General features: G+C 46.0%; 1 protein-coding gene across 1 annotated transcript in view; it reads left to right on the forward strand.

Annotated features, from left to right (window-relative positions):
* Window positions 1–401: 401 nt before the first annotated feature.
* The window catches only part of ESYT3 (extended synaptotagmin 3), a 35499-nt gene continuing 14206 nt past the window's right edge, over window positions 402–21694 (forward strand). Inside the window, exons 1-9 of the mRNA XM_064514659.1 lie at window positions 402–639; window positions 6915–6956; window positions 7973–8107; window positions 8671–8747; window positions 15509–15575; window positions 16370–16459; window positions 17543–17598; window positions 20299–20419; window positions 21386–21559. Of these exons, the coding sequence (XP_064370729.1) occupies window positions 8009–8107; window positions 8671–8747; window positions 15509–15575; window positions 16370–16459; window positions 17543–17598; window positions 20299–20419; window positions 21386–21559 (684 nt within the window). The 5' untranslated portion in view covers window positions 402–639; window positions 6915–6956; window positions 7973–8008. The remainder of the gene's footprint in view (window positions 640–6914; window positions 6957–7972; window positions 8108–8670; window positions 8748–15508; window positions 15576–16369; window positions 16460–17542; window positions 17599–20298; window positions 20420–21385; window positions 21560–21694) is intronic.

The following is a 21694-nucleotide window of genomic DNA, read 5'->3' on the forward strand; positions in this document are numbered from 1 at the left end:
CAACAAAATGAAAAGGACAGGAAGAAATGCACTCTGATTCTTCCAAGCAGGTAGTGTCCAGAAGCAACAGGTTGTTCCTGCCTCCAACTGCTCTACGCTGTTAAAGAGCAAGCAGTAAGAGCGGAGCAAGCAGGCACCCGGAGTGAGCTCCCCCCGCGGCGCCCGGCACCCGGGGCAGCGCGTTCACCGGCGGGGCGCAGCGCGCTCGCAGGGGGGCGCCGCGGCGCAGCCTGTCCCGGCGGGGCGGCGCGGGGCGGCGCGGCGCGGGCGGCGGGGCCGGGCGGGGCGCGGGGGCGGCGGGGCGGCGGGCGGAGGCAGCCGCACTCGGCCGCGGCGCGCAGCATGGAGCCCGCCGCCGCCCCGCGCCCCGCCGCCGCCGCCGCCGGCCCGCGGCCCGTCGCGCTGCCGCGGCGGCTGCTGTGGGCGGCGGCGCGGGCGGTGCTGTGGCTCGGCCCCGCGTACCTGGCCGGGTACCTGGGGCTGAGCGGCTGCTGGGTGCTGCTGGCGCTGCTGCTGTGGCTGTGCTGGGGCCGCAACCGGCGGGGGAAGCGCTCCCGGCTGGCGGCCGCCTTCGCGCTGCTGGAGGACGAGCGGGAGGCGGTGTGCCGCGGCCTGGCCGCCCGGCACCTGCCCGCCTGGGTGAGTGCGGCCGCCCCGGCCGGCGGCGGCGTGCGGGGCCGCGGGGCAGCGGTGCTGGGGGGCGGGCGGCAGCCCGCGGGTCGCGCCGGTCCCTGGGGCGCGCGCGTCGCTCTGGGCGCGCCTTTGAAACGGGCTGCTCCGCTCCCCGCAAGCAGGAGGTCCTTGCAGGGCGTGGTGCTGCCCCGCAGCCCTTCACAAGGCGCCTGTTTTAGGCTTTCGCATCCCGAAAGTGTTCTTTCTAGCGTCGTTTAAAAAATAAAGTCCACAAGCGCTGAATTCGTTGCTGAAGAACAAACGTCCAACTTCAAAGAATCATCTCTTGGCAGTATGGGAAACCAGCCCCGTGTGGTCTTCGTGTTTGTTCCTAGCCCTTGTAGGCTTTGAGGAGAAGAAACTGGAAAATCTAGCCGCACTTTTTACTATATCTATTTGGTTATTTGTTGTGTAGCCTTTGTTGGGTAATGGAAAAAGGTGGTTATGTTCTTTCTTCATCATCATCTGCTTAGCGTTTGGAAACGTGTCAGGGACTGCTAGGGGAATGCTTTCCTTGTGAGAGAGAGACTATCGAAGAGCCCTGTTTGTGAAGAGTGTTACACGGAGGCAGTTGTAGCCTGCAAGCTGTTTTATATCGCCTACAGCGCTTGGCTCGCCTTACTACTGAGGGAACCGAAGGCGGTCAGCACTTCGGAGAAGTGGGGCCAGGGTCCCTTTAGCAAAGCTAGTACAGCTCCCTGCACGTGTTCCCCCCCCCCCCCGCTGGTCTCAGAAGTCTCTCTCTCAATGAGGTCTCTGCTTGTTTGTATTGACAGAGGTTGTTTTAAAACAACTTTAAGCGTTAGTGAATGTAGCCTTGTCAGCTCCTGCCCTGATCCTGTGATAAGTGTCGCATTTTATCCTCAAGCCCCAAGTGTTGGTAACAACAAATTGAGACTCTTAGTAGCCATTTAAAAAACAAAAGCCCCTCCCCAAGCAATCTCAAAAGTTTTTAGGTTTTGTTGTTGAAAGTGTCTGAAACACTGGGCTCCATAGAGTGCAGACGGCCGGTCGAGGGAAGGGATTGCTGCCCTGTGTTCAGCGCCTGGGAGCACCGTGTTCCCCAAGCACGAGCGATTTGGGCAAATGGGAGGCTCCAGCAGAGACCACCGTGATGGTCGGGGGCTGAAGCACCTGGTGTGTGAGGAGACACTGAGAGCTGCGTTTGTTCAGCCTCCTTCAGATGAAGAGAAGGTTTAACAGCATCTAGCTGCTGCCTTCCACTGCCTGATGGGTGGTTACAGAGATGACAGTCAACCTCTTCTCAGAGGTGCTCAGCAAAAGGACAAGCCTCGATGGTCACAAGCTGCAGCAAGAGAAATTCCTTGTTGGACATAAGGAAAAATTCCTCACAGCGAGACAGGCTGAGCACTGGGATGGGAGCCCAGAGAGGTTGTGAGATCTCCATCCTTGGAGATGCTCAAAACTCAACAGGAGAAGGCCCTGAGCAGCCTGACCTTACTTTGAAGTTATCCCTGCCTTGAGAGTGGTCTGGACTAGAGACCTCCAGAGGCCCCTTCCACCATCAATTCTTCTACAGTTCTACAATGTACAGCTGTAATGCAGGACAGAGGCATGAGGTTGCTCCCCACAGCGTGGTCCGCAGCACGTGAACAGGCCAGGAGTAACTGTCCTGCAGCCCAGCCCGCTGCCTGACAGTACAGTCCTGGGAGGTCCAAAGTGGGAAAACAGAGGCTCATTTTCTTCAGGGCCTCACTCATGACTTCAGAAGTTTTGGAGTTGGCGGAAAGAAGGTGTAGGGTGTGGGACTGAAGGATAAAGGAGTCGCAGTGTGTGTTTGCTTTTAGTTTTAGTGTTCATCAGTATTGCCCCATCTTCTCCTTCTTTCCTTTTCTACGCTGATAAATTTGTTCATCATCAGTTATTGTTTGGTACCACAGTGCATTCATACTTGATGTTTTTTAATTTATTTTTCATTTTCCTTGTATTCCACCCTCTCCCTTGTGCCAGTCTTGGAGATTTCTTCTCACCTGCTGTCTATTCACAGTTTATTGTCTGCGGTGTCATCTTTTTTTATCTTTCATTTTTGTCTTCCAGTGTTCATGAATCTTCAATCGAAACAGCTCTAAAAACGGCTCCTGTGTTATTACTACTCCCACCTCTGCATGTCAGGAGAGAATAAAATTCAGGCTAGGGGGAGTATGGGTTGGAAGTGCAGTGAAACTCTAGGAAAGGCACTGGAAGTGTGAGGCAGCAGCAGTGTCTTAGGAGACTGCTAAATCGTTGTCTCCTTGGGTGTCCTGTAGTGAAATGAGGAAGATCTGATCAGTGAGGCGTTAAGACATGTCACTGATTCCACTAATTGGTTAAAAACTGGTTCGGTGTGAGAGAGCTGCAGTGGCTCTTTCAAAAGTGGCTCAGACTCTGCTCAGTGCTGGTGTGGGTTGTTATGAGATGGGTTCGTATCACAGCCCTTCCTTTGCTGGGGACACGAGGAGGGTTTCCCTCATCCGCGTGACCATCTGTTTCAGGAAATCTGCAGGGATATTTTGCAGCATCAGTCTCAGCTGAAACCAGTCAGTGGGTTTGAAACTGGCTGGGAAGAGGTTGGATGCATTCTTCTGCTAAACAGCGTACGTGGACATGCTGCAGAAAACCAGCCGGGAAATGGCTTGTGTAGAGCAAAGAGTCGGGGTCTGTGTCTTGGAGAGCCGAGGTCTGGCTTTCTCACTCCAGCCTGTGCGGCCTTTAGCGCTGCTTTTATAAAACCAGTCAGTGCCCAGTGCAGGAGTCGTGCTGCTTCCCCTGCCTTCGTCTTGGTTCTTGTGTAGCGGTGGTGACTTTCCCGTGTTGCTTTTGCAGCCGTAGCAGATAGCAGGTGTGAACATCCAGGTAGGCTTCATTTCCTCCTGACTTTAAACCTTGTACTAAGAGAAGCTGATACTACTGGGTACAAACGGTCCTTTTAAAACATTGCCTGTTAATTCCTTCTTTATGCAAAAGACTTACTTAGGCTTTCTTTTTGGCCCTGCACAGAGAGCCAAAAAATTGGTCTCTTAAAAATACCTTAATGGATACTTTCTTGTGTTATATTTGACAGAATGGCACTGTCAAGTCAGACATGGTTTTTACTATGATCATTGGTGTGGCCTGCTCCAGGGCAAGGTAGAGCCTTGCAGAACCTTATACTTTTATTTACTCGCTAGTAATTGGCCCTTGCCTAGCGTTTTTGATCTTCAAAGCTCTTTTCAAATGCTAAGTAATTCTTGCAGCATTCCTAACATATTGGCAAGAATTGTGCTTGCTTTGGCAGATAGGGAAGACTGATTTTGGTAGTGTGACTTGCCCAAGGCTACGGAGCAAGTTTTATTCTGGGATAGTGCTAACTTTGGTGGCTCCTGGTGGCTGGTTCTGGGCTTAGTAGGGAGTGTTTTGTGCTTCTCTTCTTAACTGTGCTGTACTGGTGATGAACTCGGGGACAAGACCCTACTGCCAGGGCTCCCACCACTAACTAGGGTCAGAAGTGGGTCTGAAGTCCAGGGCATATGGTAAAAACTGGAACTGTCTGTGGGTTTTTCTCCAAAACTAAATTCTTGCAGTAAGTAGTTAGGTTGAGAAGAGAGCTTGGTGGTGCCGCTGAGCTGACCCTAAAGCAGAACTCACCTTCTGTTAGATGCTGGCAGGATGTACATGTTATTGGAAAGCCCTCATGGTAGGAAAGGCTTTGCTCAGAGTTTGTGCCATACTAGACAGCGGAGAGTCTAGATGCAACACTAGGATTCCAAGCTCTGCTTGTTCTGCAGAGCTGCTCATTGAAGTTGAACCACTGAGTGCAGTTTGCCTTTGGTATCGGGAGCCCACTGAAACCTTGTGGCCTTTCGTATTGGGCAGAAAGCTGTTTTACACCAGAGGTACGTCGTCTGCCAGTCTCCCTGGTTTTGGCTGGGTGACAGCCCTGTTGACCTAGCCACTGACCTCCGGTGGTCTTTGACACTCTTATTCACATGGTAGCTTTGAGGTACGGCAGTGCTATTTCTTCCATCTGGCAAAGGAAACTGAGGCATGGAGTGGCTAGGTTCAGCTGTGGAAGAGGAGGGACTGCGCTGCAGACACATGAACGAGGGGATGTAAAGCGGGAGGGAAACGTACCACGGGTGGCCGCTGGTCCCATCACAGTGATGCGAGGTGTGACATGCTGATCTGAGATTCATTGCAGTCTAGAAAGGGATCTGGTTGCTTTTACCCTGGGCTGTCCTGTTTGTGGCTTAAAGAAGTGACTTTTAATTTGCTTTTTCTTAAGATAGGCTTAGTTGCCACTGCCTTCTCGTGCCTGTTGCCTGATGATCCTGGGTGCTGTTCCTGCTCTCCTTGGCCGCCAGCTTTGCTTCTTGGATGCCTCTTGCAGTTGCTTCTATAGCAGCTTGAATAAAAATTTACTAATAATTTAGACATAAAAATGTGATTTATGTTCTGCTACATTTCTTCCCTCATGCTGGTGAGTCTCACAAGTGGGCTGTGACTCTGCTGCTGGGATCTGGTGGCCCAGCTGATGCCTGGAGTCATGGTCTGTCCTTCCCTTTTGATCACATCCCCTCTTCTCATGGTGAGGTCCTTTGGAGGACAGCTCGCCACGCTGCTTCCACCTCAGCTCTGCCCGAGGCTGATCCGGGGCCCGGCTGCAGGGCAGCCCTGGAGCTGGGGGCCAGCCATTTTCCAGGCATCCAGGATTTGTGTGCCCAGACAGAGGACCTTTCCGTGCAAGGTGAAAGGCAGGTGAAGTGGAGGTCCCCTGGTTCCCTTAATCCTCCTTCACGTGAAATGTCGGCAGTGTTTTATCTGCGTTGACTGTCTCTTCCCGTGCGGTATTCTTGCTTTATCATGCAGATAGAACCGGGTAGGCTGGCGTTTCAGTGAACTTGTGTTGTCTTGTTTAATGGAAAAGTTGCTATTTAGAGCATCAAAAGAAATTGCTTATAAAGAGTATGGTAATATCACTTTGTTTTTAATATAATAATTGGAGATAATTTGAAGCGTTATTTGAGCAAGGGAAATGGGCTCTGCAGTCATACAGCAGGCAGGAATAAAAGGCAGGCGACTGCCAGTTGTATCCGAAGAGCTCTGAGCACCTCTCTGGATGCTGCTGAATTAAACAGCAGACCTTTGACTGAAGAGTGTAATTCACAGCTCTTGTATGAGGAGGTGAAGTATGGTCCTACCCAATTTCTATATCAGTCTAATGATAGTCTAAGGAGTCCCTTTATATTTGGGTGCTCTTGCAGGGCTGAACGGGGCCTGAATATCCGGTCCAAGGAGCTGCCACCATCTTCCCCATCTGCTGGTTTGTTGCCCTCGTGGAAAATGCCGTCGGTGGGGGACCAGCGAGGCTGGGGCAGGCGGTGGCAGGGCTACGATGCATCGCCTAGGTGTGAAATAGATAAACCATCCCCCACAGCGAAGTGTGGTGCGTTGCTTTGGGGTGAACGTTTCTGTTTACTTGCTTGTTTTTAAAAAAGGTTATCAAAAAAAATGCATTTCACAAATGATAGAGTTAGCCTTTCTCTGCAGAATTTACACTTGTCTGTCAATGTGAATAATTATGAATAAAGCAGAAGAAAAAGGCTGAATTCGGACATATTTCCATATGATGCATCAAAATCCATAGTATGGATTTGCCCCATGATCCTATTGTTTAATTTATGACTTAGCTTCCTAAAAAGCTCTGAGAGATGAAAACGCTGGACTTTTAAGGTGACAGTGTGTGCTAATAGACTTAATCTCTTACAGCACGTCTTTTCCCTAAAGCCATTGGCTCTGTGTTAGTGTTGGTGTAGAAATCCTGTCACAAACAATAAATTGAATTTCCCGAGCAGGTTCCCGTTTTCCACTGTGCCGTGTCCTGTTTTGGGGGAGCCCCTACCTGAAACAGGTTCTGTGCTGCCTTTGGTCGCGAAGGGAAGTAGGTTCCCGCGGCTTCCCGCTGCGTGACCAAGAGAGGGATGAGAAATCTAATGCTACTTTACTTCGCTAACAGGATGTGACACTCATCACATAATTATGCCCAGAGACATACTGGTACATCACTGCACGTGTCTTCTGTTGCCTTTTACTATTTTAGTGCAGTTTTTAGATGAGGTAATAAATTATAAAGGGTGTGTGTATGAGGGACAGGATCTCAGCTTACTCTAAAACCTGTTCCACAGTTCCCGGTATCTTTTTACATACGTTGCAGCATGACGAAGTGGATTGCATGTGGCACTCACTTTATTTTCCTCTGCATCCAGGTTCATTTCCCTGATGTTGAGCGAGCGGAGTGGCTGAACAAGGTAGGGGCTCTGGACTCCTCCCGCTTGCCAGGCCGTCTGCTGCGAGCTGCCCCCAGCACAAACTCCATGGACCAAGTCTGAGAAAGTTTCCAAGTTGCTACATTAAGGCTTGGTCATATCAGTGCCTGTACTTAGGTTTTGGAGCATGTAGAGTTGCCACAGATTTTAGTGAGAGCCAAGTGTTTGCCGGGCTGGTACAGGTTATGCATTCCCTCCTTGATTTGGCATTTGAAGTTGAATCAATAAATCAGACTCAGTTCAGACAGAACTAAAATCACCAGCTTGTTCATTCTTACTGAAAAGCAAAAAAAACCCCCCAACCAGACAGACAAAGATCTGTTGCAGAACGATTTGATTCATTTGACACTTCATTCTGATATACGTATGTGTATGTACGTGTGTGTGTATGTAGGTATGTATAAAATATGTATTTTTATATATATGTATGTATTTTTTTTAAGCAAGAGTGGTGGCATCTCCTCTTACTGAAGAGGTTAGCAGAAAGCTCTTGGGTCAGTGCCCCCATCAGCAGGTTTAACTGAGCTCCCACTGGAACTGTGGGAATTCAAAGCAAAACAGCTGATCTGGCAAGCTAGCATCCAGCAACCATGATGTTTGGGTTTTTTTTAAGCAAACTTTCTTTTTGATGTAAAAGTTTACCTCACTCCTCTCTAAAGAACTCTAATTCCAGGGAGCTTTCTGACACTTCTGAGAAATTAGAGACTACTGCGCTTTAGAAACTTTAACCCTGGGCTTTGCCAGTTCAGCCGCTGTGGTTAGAAGCAGTCAGCAAACTCCGTGGTGTTAAAACTCACTCCTTGGTTCCTAAAACAGATTCCTCTTCTGAGGAACAGGAATGGATCCTTCCAGAGGGGTGACTTCAGATCCGAAACATGACTTGGTATTTTAAAAGGACAGACAGTAATAGCCAGCTGTTCTGTGATGTGTCTGTTTTCCAGTAAAAGGTATCTTATGCAAAGAATCTTCAGTGTACTTTTGCTTTTGCTATTTCGCAGGTCCTTGTACAGGCTTGGCCATACTTTGGGACAATTATGGAAAAAACATTTAAAGAAGTTCTTGAACCAAAAATCAGAGCAAAGAACGTGCATCTGAAAACATGCACCTTTACCAAGATCCACTTTGGCGAGAAGGTAGTGTGAATGCTTTGCAACGCTTACAGTTCAGACTTTTCTGAAAAGTTGAGGTGCAAAGGGGAGAACATTTTTCAGGATTCTGGCGTTCAGCTCTTTAAGAGCTCTGAGTATTTAACCGAATGGTGTTGGTACGGCACCGCTGCCTCTGTTGTTTCTCCTCCTGCTGACCTGAGCACCTTCACCATGAGAGAAAGATGATGTAGGAGGCACGGAGATCCCTTCCCAGTGACTACCAGTATCAAGGGATGGGGATAGAAAATGAGGCACATATCAGCATTTCTTTCTGTTATACCCTTCTGGCAGGAGTTTTTGGTGCTTCCTGAGGCTTGTTTGCAGCGTGAGCTTCTTGTAACCAGCCCGGTATTTTTGGACTGCCAAGGCTGTTCACACTACATCTTTAAGGGACAAAATTGTGCAGTTTGCTCATAATTTACATGCAATTGTGCAAAGTCTTTAATGAAAGTTTCTGTACTTGGATTGCCTGAAGAGAGTAAGACTCTTCAGTTGGCCATAACTTAGAAGATATTAACTATGCTGTATGTTGTCTATCTTTATTTCAGTGCCCTAGAATCAATGGAATAAAAGCCTACACCAAAGAAATTGATAGAAGACAAATTACCCTGGACCTGCAGATATGGTAATATTGCATTATTGATTGTATAGGTGGTTCTTAACTCATTGCCCATCTGGCAGCTGTGTATGAGTTGTCATGCTGGGCTGGACGCATAGTTTGTTAAGTCCAGCATGAAGCGGAGAGGTGTTTATCTTATATCAACCTGCAGTGATAAGACATAATCTGTCGTCCAGCTGGATTTCCTCCTTACTTGCAGAGGTGAGGTGTTGTGCATCAGCCTTTAAGTCAAAAGGTAGTGTCACCTGCACAGTTCTGGGTGTTACCACCTCTGGACTGCCACTGCTGCTGTGGATATAGAAGTATGTCCCCTTGGCTTTGCTGTTCCATGGCAGTAGGGACCATGTTTCCTGCTCCGACAGCTCTCTGGCACAGAGACCCTTGGTGTGTGTGTTGCCCTTCTGTGGTTCCTCTTCAGTCCAACCACTTCAGTTCTTCCAGGACTACCTGCACTATTTATTTATATAATTCCTTCCCCTAGACTGATCTTGTTTTATTCACCGCTTGTTCCATGTGTCATCCAACATATTTGCTTTTTCTGATTGCCGCTGCTTTTTCAGCAGAAAACTGCCTTGAGCTCTATTAACAACAACAAGAAAATCAGATAAAACATTTGATACCTTCCAGGCTGTTTTGAATGAGCTTGTTGTGTGTTTTGTCAACATCAGAGTCACTGCAGAGCTAAACTCTCTCCTCGTTTGACCCAGAGAATGGAATTACTGGGGAATTATCATTTACATGCTGTTGTAGCGCTGTAAGTGTGGTGGACAACTGAGCCACCTGATTGAAATGACTTTTCTTCATGATAGTGCCAGGAAAAAAAAATAGTGTGAAACTATGGAGTGGCTTGGCAACAACACGGAGCTGCTCGGAGCTGCGCCGGCTGCTTCGTGTGGCAATGGCACGGCAGCTCCCCCAGGCCCTGACCGGGTACCGGCACTCCCTGAAAAACGACTTGTGTTTGATTTGAAGCCAGAACATGTTGTGCTCCAGTGCAATCAGTGAAGCGCCCTTTGTAACAGTGGAGCCAGTTTTAGGGCCTTTGGCAAATCATTCGTGCTTTCCACATTGAGATCAAGGGGTCCTCTGCCTGCAGGCTCTGCAGGAGATTGCTGCTATTCTCTGTTAAATTGCTGCTCCCGGCTGCTTCTCCCAAGTACTCATTTCTGCTGTCTTTTAACAGTCAGCTGCAGAGGGATTCGCCCACCTCCTTGTTCCCATCCCTCCGGCAGAGCCTTCAGCCTCTCCAAACTGGCCACTTGTTTCTGTTCCTCCTTCTGGCAATAACTTGCCTGAACTGCCACCCGAGAGTATTTTGTGTACTGAGACAGGGGTGTTCAGCCTACCTTGCCCCTTTGGTGGGGAACTCTTCTCCTGGGCTGTATTTAGGGCCCGGCTCCTCTTGTGTTAGTATGTTAGCATCAGTTTCGGCAGGCGAGCTGTGCGTTGTACCGTTGCTGCGGGAAGCGTAGTACTTCCAGGAATGGGGAGAAGCAGATCAGTGGCCAGGGTTGGTTGTTTATCTGTCGTCTTCCAGGTTGCCAAAGGAACATTCTTTTTCCTTTCTTTAATCAAAGACATGGTCAATTTTCACTTTTGTGGGGTGACAAAAAGTCCCATTACAAATACACTCTCCCTGCTACGTGAAGCATGCATCTCCTTCCTATAGTTATTTATGGCTACCTCTGTTAAATTCAGAATAGCCCAGTTGGATGATGGATGTTTTCACGTAGCTGGGAAAGCCAGTGTCTCCCTTTGTGCACTGTGGGGGTGTCAGTGGAAACATTTCTGTTGTAGCAGACTTTGCGCTATCGCAGCTGGCACCGAGGAGAAGAACCGGCTGGAGGAGGCGGACCTGAGCGGCTCCAGGTGTGAGGATGCAGCCGTCTGCACTGCACCTCGGTTGCTGCGTGTCGATGAGTCAGGTCTGGGTGGCTGGTCACACTTATGTAACCCGTGACTGGCTGGCGTGCGTTTGCGGAGCGTGTGTCTGCCTGGAGACTTGCCTCCGCGGCTCTGCACGTGGTGTCCGTGAGCGGACGTGCCTGAGTAAGAGCGTCCAGCCAGAGCTGCCACAGGTCGGTAAAGACCTTCCCATGGCTCCCGCTTTTGGGAATGAGCCCTAACAAAAGTGGGAGTGGTGTGGATGTTCGCAGTCAACGCAGCCAAACATCGTCTGTCCTTGCGTGGAAATTGAGACTGGGTGCTGGAGGTGAAGGTGTAGCAGTGAGGTGCTGCGGCTGAAATAATATCCCTCGAATTTCACTGCAAAGACCGTGTGGCGGGAAGAGGAAGTCTCCGCCTCAACCCCAAGTATTTCTCAATATATCTGATATCATGAGGAAGTGAGAGGAACTGAAAGTGACCCTTAACTTACAGGACCCATTATTGGAAGTTTCTACAGATTAGGAAGCTCGTGGACTTGCATTTTACAGGTGGCCATTGTTGCATGGTGGCAGTTCTCTTTTGCTGCTCTCTTCCCAGTTAACATTTGATGTGCGGTCCAGATTTTTCTTAATCAATGCTCTCAACTTGATAATTAAAGGTAAAATTAAATTATGACCTGTAGAGTCCAAAAGCCACTGATAGAGTGAGAGCATTTTATAGCCTGTCTTGTTTTCCATGTGAAGGTACGTGGGGGCAAAGTTGCATCTCAGCTACCTCATTTTTGTGTACAGGATCCTTCTAAGTAGCGCTAATGGCAGAGCTTGCTACTGTCACCAGTCACCTCTTTCCTTCTCTCTCTTGTTCCCTCTGAAGACCCTGATTGCTGAAAAGGTGTGGTTTGAATCACTACCACAGAGCTGAGTCCTGGCATCACAACTCTGGATGACAGAGTAATGTACCGTGGGTGTAAGCATGGTTCATTTTGCAATGCCAAGACCGTGGTGACCTCTCTCAGGTTAGGTTTGAGAAGCATAGCTTGTTGCAGAAGACATTAAAGAGTTAAGGTGCCTGCATGTCAAAAAATAAACACGACTCCTTTGCCGTGGTGTTTGCTAGGTGTAACTTCAGGGGAATTCCCTCGCTAGTGTACACGTGCGGTGCTTGGCCCACGGGCTGGCTCATGGCTTTGTGCATTTTGGGCCAGGAGAGCCATAGACTGGGAACCCAAGCTGCCATTTCCTGCGGGAAGCCGTTATCCTGGACAGTGTTCCTCCTGCTGTGGCAGCAGCTCTGCCCCACTCCGGTGCTCAATAATGCTTTGTTTATCGGTATCATTCAGAAATCTCAGCACACTCTGTAAGTGCTTCCAACTTTCATCCTTGCAGCAGTATAGGAGAAGGGATTTTTATCCCTGTTTTATGAAAGGGGAAACTAGTCTCTGATCCCAGAGACTTTGATTTGGCTGTGGAAAAACACAGGAATAGGGCATGAAGAGAAAACACTTTCCTGCTTGGACTTCCTTCACAGTCTGTATGGAATCACTGGCTCAGTATTCACAGCCACCGGTAGACATGTGGTCTACAAGTTCACTGAGGCTCTTTTTCAGTCTGTTTCTGCCTGGTCTCCATAACATGATGTGGCACTGAATGCTGCCGTTCAGGTCCGTGCTGTGTGAAGACAGGCGTCTTTTCCTTTGTTTTAAATTTGTGGTGCAATAGCTCAGTTGGGAGCAAATTTGCTTGGGAGCTGTGAGAAATAGTGCTTAAAGGTCCTTCATTTGTATGGGCAGCAGCTGTCAGCAAAGTCAGTGATGCAGTAGGTCTGGTATCATGTTGAGTTACCAAAAGAAAAATGAGAAGCTGCTTTAATTAAATCTGTGAATAACAGCTTATGTGTCCATAGCATCAGAGCGTTGGGAATGGGTATGTAGAGCAGTATCTCATTACAGTCTGACTGTCCTGTGGGAGAGGACTATCCTTGGGTCTTTGACAGGAGAACCAAGGCTCCGAGGTGACCACTTGTCAGGCACAGAGAAAGGAATCCATGAATTTTCTTCCAAAATCTTTTCCTCAGTCCCTGAGATGATGCACCCCAATTGTTGCAAATTAAGTTGGTATAAATTTTGTCATGGCTTATAGGACCGAGAAGAAATGTTGAGATAATCGCTGCTCGCCCTCAGGTCTTCTGTACAGACAGAGTTTCAGCCATTTATCTGTCTGGAAGTCCTGGCATCTGTCTGTTCTGTTCACATATCCACTCCCCTGCAGAAAGGTCCCTGATCTATGGCTTTCAAGTGACAAATAGGGAGGTACGAAGGTTTATGCAGTGGCTAAATGAAAGATGAGATCCCAGCACGTCTGTGGAAATAAACTGGGAGAACTCTGGGATCTCCAAATGTTTGGCCCTAGGTCTAAATCAAGAATCTGCCTGCTGAGCTAGGGAGCTGGCAGTTGTGTTTACCAACTGAATTAATGTCAAAGCATTCCAGAAATGTTCTCCAAAAGTGCAGTTTTCAAAAGAGGAAGAACTCCTCAAGTGCAGCCACTTGACCTCCCGCAACTGCCTTTCTTGCCACTAATCCTTTAATTGCCAGAGCTGCTGTGGAACCGTGCGATCACTGACCTATAATCATGAGAGATTCAAAGTATTTGAAAGCACTATTACATTCCAAGAGGGATGTCTTGGAATCCAACTACTTCCTATTTCATTCATCTAATTTGCCACTCTTACCTTTTTTTCATTGAAAACGTTGTGGATTTTCATTTGCTTGCTCTTTTATGGCATTTGTAGTGCATGAGATGTCATGGAGGGATAGTGTAATAATAAAAATATATACAATTAAAGGTTTGTAAGCATTGCCATTTACTCTTACAAAAGAAGCTCTGAACTTCCTAACCAGCAAGTTAGCAAATCTTTCTGGATAGTCACTGTCATCCACTGCAAATCAGAGTAGTAGTCAAAAGTAGTATGGAGCAATACTTTGAGCTTTGGTGGAGTTTGGGTTAACTGAGTTTGTTGGGTCTCCCAAGAAACTAAAGGATTTTGGAAACTTGTCTAAGCAGTCTTGAGGAGAGAAGAAACACTTGTGCTTGGGAGCATTGACTGAGTTGGTGAAGGCGAAAGGCAGAGGTGGCCTGGTGTCTCAGGAGCATTTCTTCTGGGGCAGAGAGGACAGCAAGGTTGCGCTGAGCAGAGGAGGCAGACAAGAGCAGTGAGCAGCTTGGACTTGAAATGAGAACTAAAACTAATGAAGGGAGAGCGCCCAGGCACGACGCGATGCCTGCATGAAGCAGGCTAAGGGTGATTAGAGGTTCAAGCCCTGATAGAAGGGGAGAAGGCTGCTGCGACATCTAGACTTCAAAACATGCTTGTATGAAGTGTCACTAGGGAAGACAGACATGTAGGACGGGGTGGTAAGAGTTCGTGATTATGTGGAAGGGCATAAAGATTATAAACTGGAACACTTAAGCTATTACTTGTTGTGTGTTGGATGCTGGCAACAGCCAAATTAAATCCTCTTGGATTAATGCAAATTAAGGGGCTCATTTTGGCTTCTCATTTAGACTGTTTTTTGTGACAAAGCTTCATTAGCAGTCAGTGTAATAGACTGTAAGATAATGTTAAAATTGTAAAAATTAATAAATGTAAAAATAAGTCTAATTGTATGACTAGCTTGTAAGAAGGATTGTGTTAAATCTAGCATGCCCTGTGAGGTTGGTTATTTAAAAAATTAGAATGCTCTAACATTAAAGACTTAAATTTGTGTATTATGAATTTCTTAGATTCTGCTAACTGACTCTCTGTTAATAAAAGTTTGGGAACTTTGCTTGCAGAAATGGAGACAAACTCACAAGGTTACACATTCTTTGCACTGTTTTTTTGTGGGGAGGAGGAATGTGTTCATGTATGAATTGAAGTGTGAAATTAGTGGCAACTGCAGCCCATATGCATGTATGGTCAAAGCAAAAAACTGGTCCCTTTCTTTGACTGTGGGGTGGAAGTATGCACACAGGCAAGTACAGCACATTCGCTGTGCTGTGGTGCCTTTACACCCTGATTTACCTACTGTTAATTTGTGTGTCTGTATCCAAGAAGAGCTATTTCTCAGAGGGCTGAAAAGAAACCCAGTAGCTCCCTTCGACTGTTTTCTGCCAGAGGCATCAACAAATCTCTTAGGTTCTGCTCCTAGGGGAGTGACTATTGGTTTTTGCATAAGGTGATATTTGTACTTTTATCTAAGGTGGTTTCCAAATTGCGAAAAGTGCCACACTCGACATTCATTTTATTTAAAGCCTGATGTTCTCCATGGCAACTGGCCAAAATCTGATCTAAATCATTGTCCTTTACCTCAGCCTTGAGGAAACCAGGTTATTTTTAGTGTTGAATTTGTCCTTCTACCGAGCTTTTCGCTTGTTGGCAAGGACGAGCTATAACATTTAGGGCCATAAGTATGGTGACAGGATGGCTCTGCATCAGCTCAAAAGTTGGGCCACTGGTTTCTTTTGCATGGGATCGGGGCCTGTGGCAGAAAGGGGAATGAGAGAGCAATTGCCGTGACTCTGAATTCGTAGTGAGGCTGTCAGTCCCTTCCTAAGAGTGAGCTTTCTCCAGTCAACTTCCAGTCTTCACAATGGGAAATGAACCTTGAAATACAGATGTTGCTTTGACATTTTGCAGGTAGATCAATACCTCAGCTGATACCAGTGAAGAACCAACTCTTGTTCAACATGCTCAGCTTTCCCTTTCAGTCACTTGAAAATCTGTCTCTGCCTATAGTATTGTGTTGTCAGTCATTAATCTCATTTCCTTTATTTTCTGTACAGACCAAATTTGCTCACCAGGCTATTGCAAACTGGAATAATGTGAGAACTTTCTTTCAGTTACATAGGGGACTGTGAGATTCACATGGACATATCGAAATTTAAGCTTGGAGTGAAAGGCGTACAGGTGCGTGCAATGCTAAAGTTGTCTGTTTAAGGCCACGTGTGGTAGGAGGTAGCGTGTCTCAATGGGCAGGTTAGGACACTTGACTAGGAAACCACAGATTAGCTCACTTGGGGCGAATCACTTCATCTTCTTATGTTTTGGCTGGGGAAACAATGCCTTCCTTGGACAGCACCTAACTATTACTTTTAAGCTTAATGTGACTCTTAAACAGGTCCAGTGCTAGAGCACTGAGCATGTGTGAGCCAGTTCTTGCCCCTTGAATTCAGAGGAGTTGCATGTTCATCAGAGCCGGTTATGTTAAGATGTTCATAAACCATTTTAGATTAGTATGACAACCTGTTCTTACAATGTTGGTGAAAACTAACAGGTAGATCACAAAAGCACCAACAGAACTGGGCTGTCTGGCGGGCAGGGTTGCAGTGGTTGGGGAGGGGAAGAGGGGTTGTTATTGTCAAATTCTAAGTAAAATTATTTCAAATAGGATTTTAAAAATCACTAAAAGCTCACTGCTTTGAAACTGTGGATGTTGTTGTTCAGATAAAAGCAGCTGTGGGATTCTAGTGATGATGAGGTAGGACGTTTGAGGACTTTGTTTTGCCTGTATAACTTCGGGTGCCCATACTGGCATCAGAACCCTAGAGTTCCCTCTGCCACTAATCACACATTGCCATAAGCAAGTAGAAGTTGAGGTTTAGATATCCAGCATGGATGTTTATACCAGGCTTAGCCTTATAGTGCCCAAGGGCCTCCTGAGAGATTCATACTCAGTTTTCCTTGGTCTGTTCTGTTTGCAGTTGTATGGGACATTGCGGGTGATACTGGAGCCTCTTCTAACTGATGCACCTTTTATTGGAGCGGTGACATTGTTTTTTATGCAGAGACCGGTGAGTCGCTAGCAAACTGCAGTCTACAGCCCTCTTGATTCTTGGTCTGTCGTAATTATTGACTGGTCTTCAATGAGTGACACAAACAGGCCATCACTACTGACCCAATTGCATAGCCGTGACTATCTCATGATGCAGTTACCTGAATAGCAAATTACTGATTGTTAAATGCTCATCTTGAACTCCAAGAGGAAGGGAATGAATTTGCCCTATTCTCTTGCATTTGCACATAAAAAGTTACTTGCTTCAGTCTAAGAATGGGTGGACTTTCTGATGGTCACAACAGGCAGCCCTTTCGTAGGCACTTGCTGCAAGGGTCCTGGCAAATATTAAAATGGATTTTAAATGCACCCATCCTTGGGACCATTCAGCCATGGCCATGCTTTGAAAGCTTGCTTGTTTAAACTTACATGTGCCTCTTAGTTGACCTCAATTTAATAAAGTATGAGAAACCTTCTTGCCCTCTAAGAACCAGGTACATTATAGCACAGGATTCTTTGCTTGCTTCTGGATTATACTATGCTTGTGTTCATGGAAGCCATACAATTTTGATATTGGATGAGGTGTTTTGCGTTTATATGTAGTAGCATTATCTTAGCACATGAAAACCTCTTTTATTTTATTTATTTTATTATTTATTATTATTTATTTTATTTATTATGTGAATAGAAATAGAGACCTCCTGAAGTTGGATGTTGTTTGTAAATCCCCCTGCCCCAGGGCATGGGCCAAGCTCAAGTGTAAGGTTGAGGAAACAACTTCAAAACCTAAGTAGAGCTGCCGGATTTACCAGACATGCCCCTGGGGCATCTGACAATGGCTATTGCTAGGGGCTGAACGCTGCGTTCCCCTCTGCTCGCAGGATAAGCCCCAGTGATACCCTCATTTCAAGTATGGCAGGTAAAATAGATAAGGAAATCGTTACCAGCTGTTAGTTTTAATGTGTAAAGACATTCATTTACTGGTGCAGCTTTCTTTAAATAGCTGGCTTTGTTTTAGAAGCATTTGCTTTCCCCTTAAATTCCACTTGTCCTGAAATTAATTTTAATGATTCTGTGTTATTTTTCTCCTCAACCTTGTTAGCACTTGGAAATCAACTGGACCGGCATGAGCAACCTCCTGGATGTCCCAGGGATTAAGTGAGTGTTTTGCTTTGTTTTATTAGTTTTTAAAAACTTTCGGAGGGTGGGCCAGCTTTTTTCAGTAACCACGGAAGTTATTCTCAAGAGAGACCTGTAGAAGGTGTTACACTGATACGCGCCCCAACGTATCTGCTTGTGGAGTTTGCAAAATTGGAATATGAAACTTTTAATGTTCAGTCAAACTTGCTTCAGTCCCTTCGTTGCACTTGGGACTTATGATGGAAATGGTAAATCACCAAAACTGCAATGGTATCTCATCTGAAAAATGAGCCCTTCCCTTTCCCATGTGCCTGTTACTTACAATGGTAGATGAGCAGATCTAGGTGATTAGCGGTCTGCACTTATGTTTGTTTGCTTTAAAGTGAAAATAGGTTACGTACCACAGGCTTGCAGTGCTCTGTTGTCACACAGAAATACAATCCATGATAAAGAAAACTGCAACAGATTTCAAATGAAAAAATTCCTTCTCTTTTTTCTAATCTGCTAACCCCTTTCATTCTTCAGAAAACCCATCTCTTCACCAATGCCTCTTCAATTGGTCTTGTACATAAAACTTGCACAGCAAGAATGAAAATCTCAGTGGTTTTCACTATTTTAGGTTGTCAAACTGTTTCTCTGGATTGCAGGCTTACTACTTCCGTTGCTCCTCAGTGTAAGGAGGAAATTTTGTCGCATGAGAACAAAACACACGTTAGTTACTTGGTGATTACCTCTCTCCCTTTAAAAGCAAGCCCAGACACTTCTGCTCCCCTCCCTTCTGCTGCAGCTTGTGCTTTGCAGACACATAGGAAATAGTTGGCCACCTCAGGTGACAGCTTACGGAATAAAGTGCAGTAAAGGGTTTCTGCAGACCTTTGATGCCAAGTGAGAGGAAATTGTTTTCCTTAATTTGAGAGCAGCATTTTGCCTTGCAGTTTGCCTTGAGAGCTCCTGTTTTTATCAGAGGAATTAATCTGTTCTCTTTTCTCATGCAGCTTTCCTTAATCCTTGCAAGGAGAAGGTATGTAGGTGTTTCAACCTACAGCCACTCATATAATTAAGTGCAAATTTGGTGTCCTAAATCTTTGCTCCCTGGTTCTCTCACAGTGATTGGAGCATAGAAACCCTGGCTTGTTCATCAACACTGCACATAAAAGCCATGACCAAAAACATGCCTGACTGAATAGGCTGAAATACAGGTTGAACAAGAGCTCTTCCTTTCAAATGGGCCTGGCGTACCTGAGAGGAAAGAAACTGGATCCAGTCATTCGTTCTGATATATATTAGCTGCATATACTGTAGTTGGACTTACCCTGACACTCCAAAGAAATGACAATCTGTGACTTTCCTGTTGAGGGTGATTTTGACAGGAAATCCAACTGCCTGACCACGGGCTTTCAACTTCTTGGTTTTACATTTGGAGTAGGAGAAGCCTTTCCTTCCTTCTGGGTGTAAAACCAGCCTCATCTGTAGACTGTGACAATGTCATCGCACAGGCTTATCCCAAAAAGCTGCCCAGTAAGTGCTAGGTTTAGCAAGAGGATAAAAGGCTTTCAGATGTTTTGGGTACTCTTAGTTTTCCCTCTAATATTGTCGTCTTCCTCTGCCAAATTGTGGTATGTTGAAATGATCTCATTAATCACCCAGAGAATGCTAGAGGTCTATGATAGTCCTACACTTCTTGCTCAGGAGAAGTAGGTCAAATCACAGTTTTTCCCACCATAAAAATACAGCAAGAAAGTTCCAAAGAAAGATTTGAAACTTGAAAAGCTAAAAATGCCCAAGTTTTAAATTAGATGGGAAAGTACCCTGCTCTCCAAGACAGACATTACCTTCATTTCAGCCAGTGTGATCTCCCTTGTGTCAAAGGCCCAGTAACTTTAAGAAACATTTCCCTTCTTAATGCAGTGATGTCAAGGGACAGAATCTCACCTTTCCCTTAGTCTTTAAAAAAAAAAAAAAAAAAAAAAAAAACTCATTTTATGTTTTCAGTCTGACTAGCTTTTCTGTCCATTTTACAATAAGGTTGCAGCATGTGGTTGAGAGCACAAAACAGCATGCTAGGACCATGTTCTATCCTTAAAATCAAACTGTCTCAAGGTCTTGAGCCCCCTGTGAAACACCGTGAATTGCAGAAGGCACCTGAGTTCATGTGACTTGTTTGGGTGCACAATGAGCTCATCATCTGGCCTAAGCTCCCCTTCATCATTTCCAGCCTACTGGAGCCAAATTCCCATCCAGCCCTAGTAACTCTAGACTTGAACATCCTTGTGTGCAAATGGACACTGGTGGTTATGTGCAGAACAGTAGGAAATATGACTATGATCTTGAGAGGCTGCCCCGTGCTTACCTCCTTCCCTGAGGCAGCCCAGCTGGGTCTGAATTATTGACAGGAGACAGCCTAGCCTTCTCAGTGATTCCACATCCACCTTTGGCAGTCAGTTCTGGTGCTAAACTCTCTTCTCCATTTTCCTCTTGTTCCAAGCAAAATGTGAAAAGCATAGATGCCTTTTGCCTGTGTGCAGTTGAATGTAGGCTTTGGCTAAACTGCTGCCCCTTAGCAGGTAGTAGGGAAGGTAGTATCACAGGTGGGGGTAGGTAGTATCACAGGTTTTGCAGAGCCCCTTCTTCTTGCTGTGCCATATTCTTCCATTCTAACTGAAATTTTGGTGGATTGTAGAGATTTAGGTAGTTTTTTTGTTTTTGTTTTTCCTGCAGTGTAATGTCGGACTCGCTAATTCAGGACTTCATTGCTTCACGGCTGGTTCTACCAAACAGAATCACGGTGCCTCTGAAGAAGAGCATGAACATTGCCCACCTGAGGTTCCCTGTCCCATATGTGAGTTTTTTCAATGAGGATATTATGCTACTTGAACGTGCATTCTCTGAGATGGGTATGCGAGTTCGGTGTCAGGTTCCTGCACATCTCATCAGCTGTTTCAGCATGGATTTTAGGCTTTCTATAGGTAATATTTCAGAGATATAAAAACAGATATCGGATAGTTCTTTGTTTTGGGCGGGGAGGTTCCTACCCTCTGTATGTGGTGGAAGAAGTCTGTTTAAACACTGAGCTCATTTACCAATTTAAGCCTCTAGTCTGATTTGAGGATGTAACAGATCTTCAGCTGGAGAAAGTAATTACATGAGCAAAAAGTGTTAGGCTGCTTAGATTTCTTTACTAATGCTGTGAAGGGGCGTAAGTAGGAAGGTCAGAGGATAACATCTCTTCATTAAAGAAAATATTTAAGAGGAAAAAAAGCCCCCAACCTCCTAATTGTTTGACACATCCAGATCTCCAGTCTCCCTCATCCCTCAGGTGCCTAATACACTCACTGATGGGGTAAATATAAATGAGAGAGGGATGCTCTGTCTTGTAAATTTACCTCACCAAATTAAAATCGAATGGCCATTCTGCAATAAAATAATAACCTGCCAATGGATGCTTAGTTCCTCTTTCAGCTGGTGGGAATTGAGCTTGAATCCACACAGGATTTGACTGTAGCTGTCATCCTGTGTGTGTATGTACATGTTTCTGATTTTAAAATAAATTGAAGAACACTTTATGCCTAGTTAGTTATCCAGATTGAACTGTGTAGGAGATTACACCCATAAGTAAATGGTGGAAAAAATAATTGTTGTCTTACAGCTCTGCCATCTGAAAGATGCTGCATCAAAATACCAATCTTTGTAAACCTGTCATGCTGACTACCCTTTCTGCCTGTAGTAACTAGTTTTAGGAAGCAGCATATTGTAATTATCCAAAGATCACATTTTCATGGCCAATTTTTTACCCTATTTTACCCAGGGAGTAGTAAGAGTTCATCTGTTAGAAGCTGAAAACCTTGTCCAGAAAGACAATTTCCTTGGTGCCATCAGGGGGAAGTCTGACCCATACGCTCTCCTTCGAGTTGGCACGGTGCAGTATCGAAGCAAGACAGTCTCCCGAGACCTTAACCCCATTTGGAATGAGACGTTTGAGGTACCGAATCTTGTGACCCTTCTATCTGTAGGATGCATAGCTGTGTTCTTAGCTGACTGCACTGGAGAAGGTGGACTTGCTTGTTACCTGATAGATAAGTTGATTCTGTCCCTTAAACAAGTTCAGATTTGCTTT

The sequence above is a fragment of the Dromaius novaehollandiae genome, chromosome 7 (genome assembly GCF_036370855.1).
Source record: "Dromaius novaehollandiae isolate bDroNov1 chromosome 7, bDroNov1.hap1, whole genome shotgun sequence".
Taxonomy (NCBI): Eukaryota; Metazoa; Chordata; class Aves; order Casuariiformes; family Dromaiidae; genus Dromaius; species Dromaius novaehollandiae.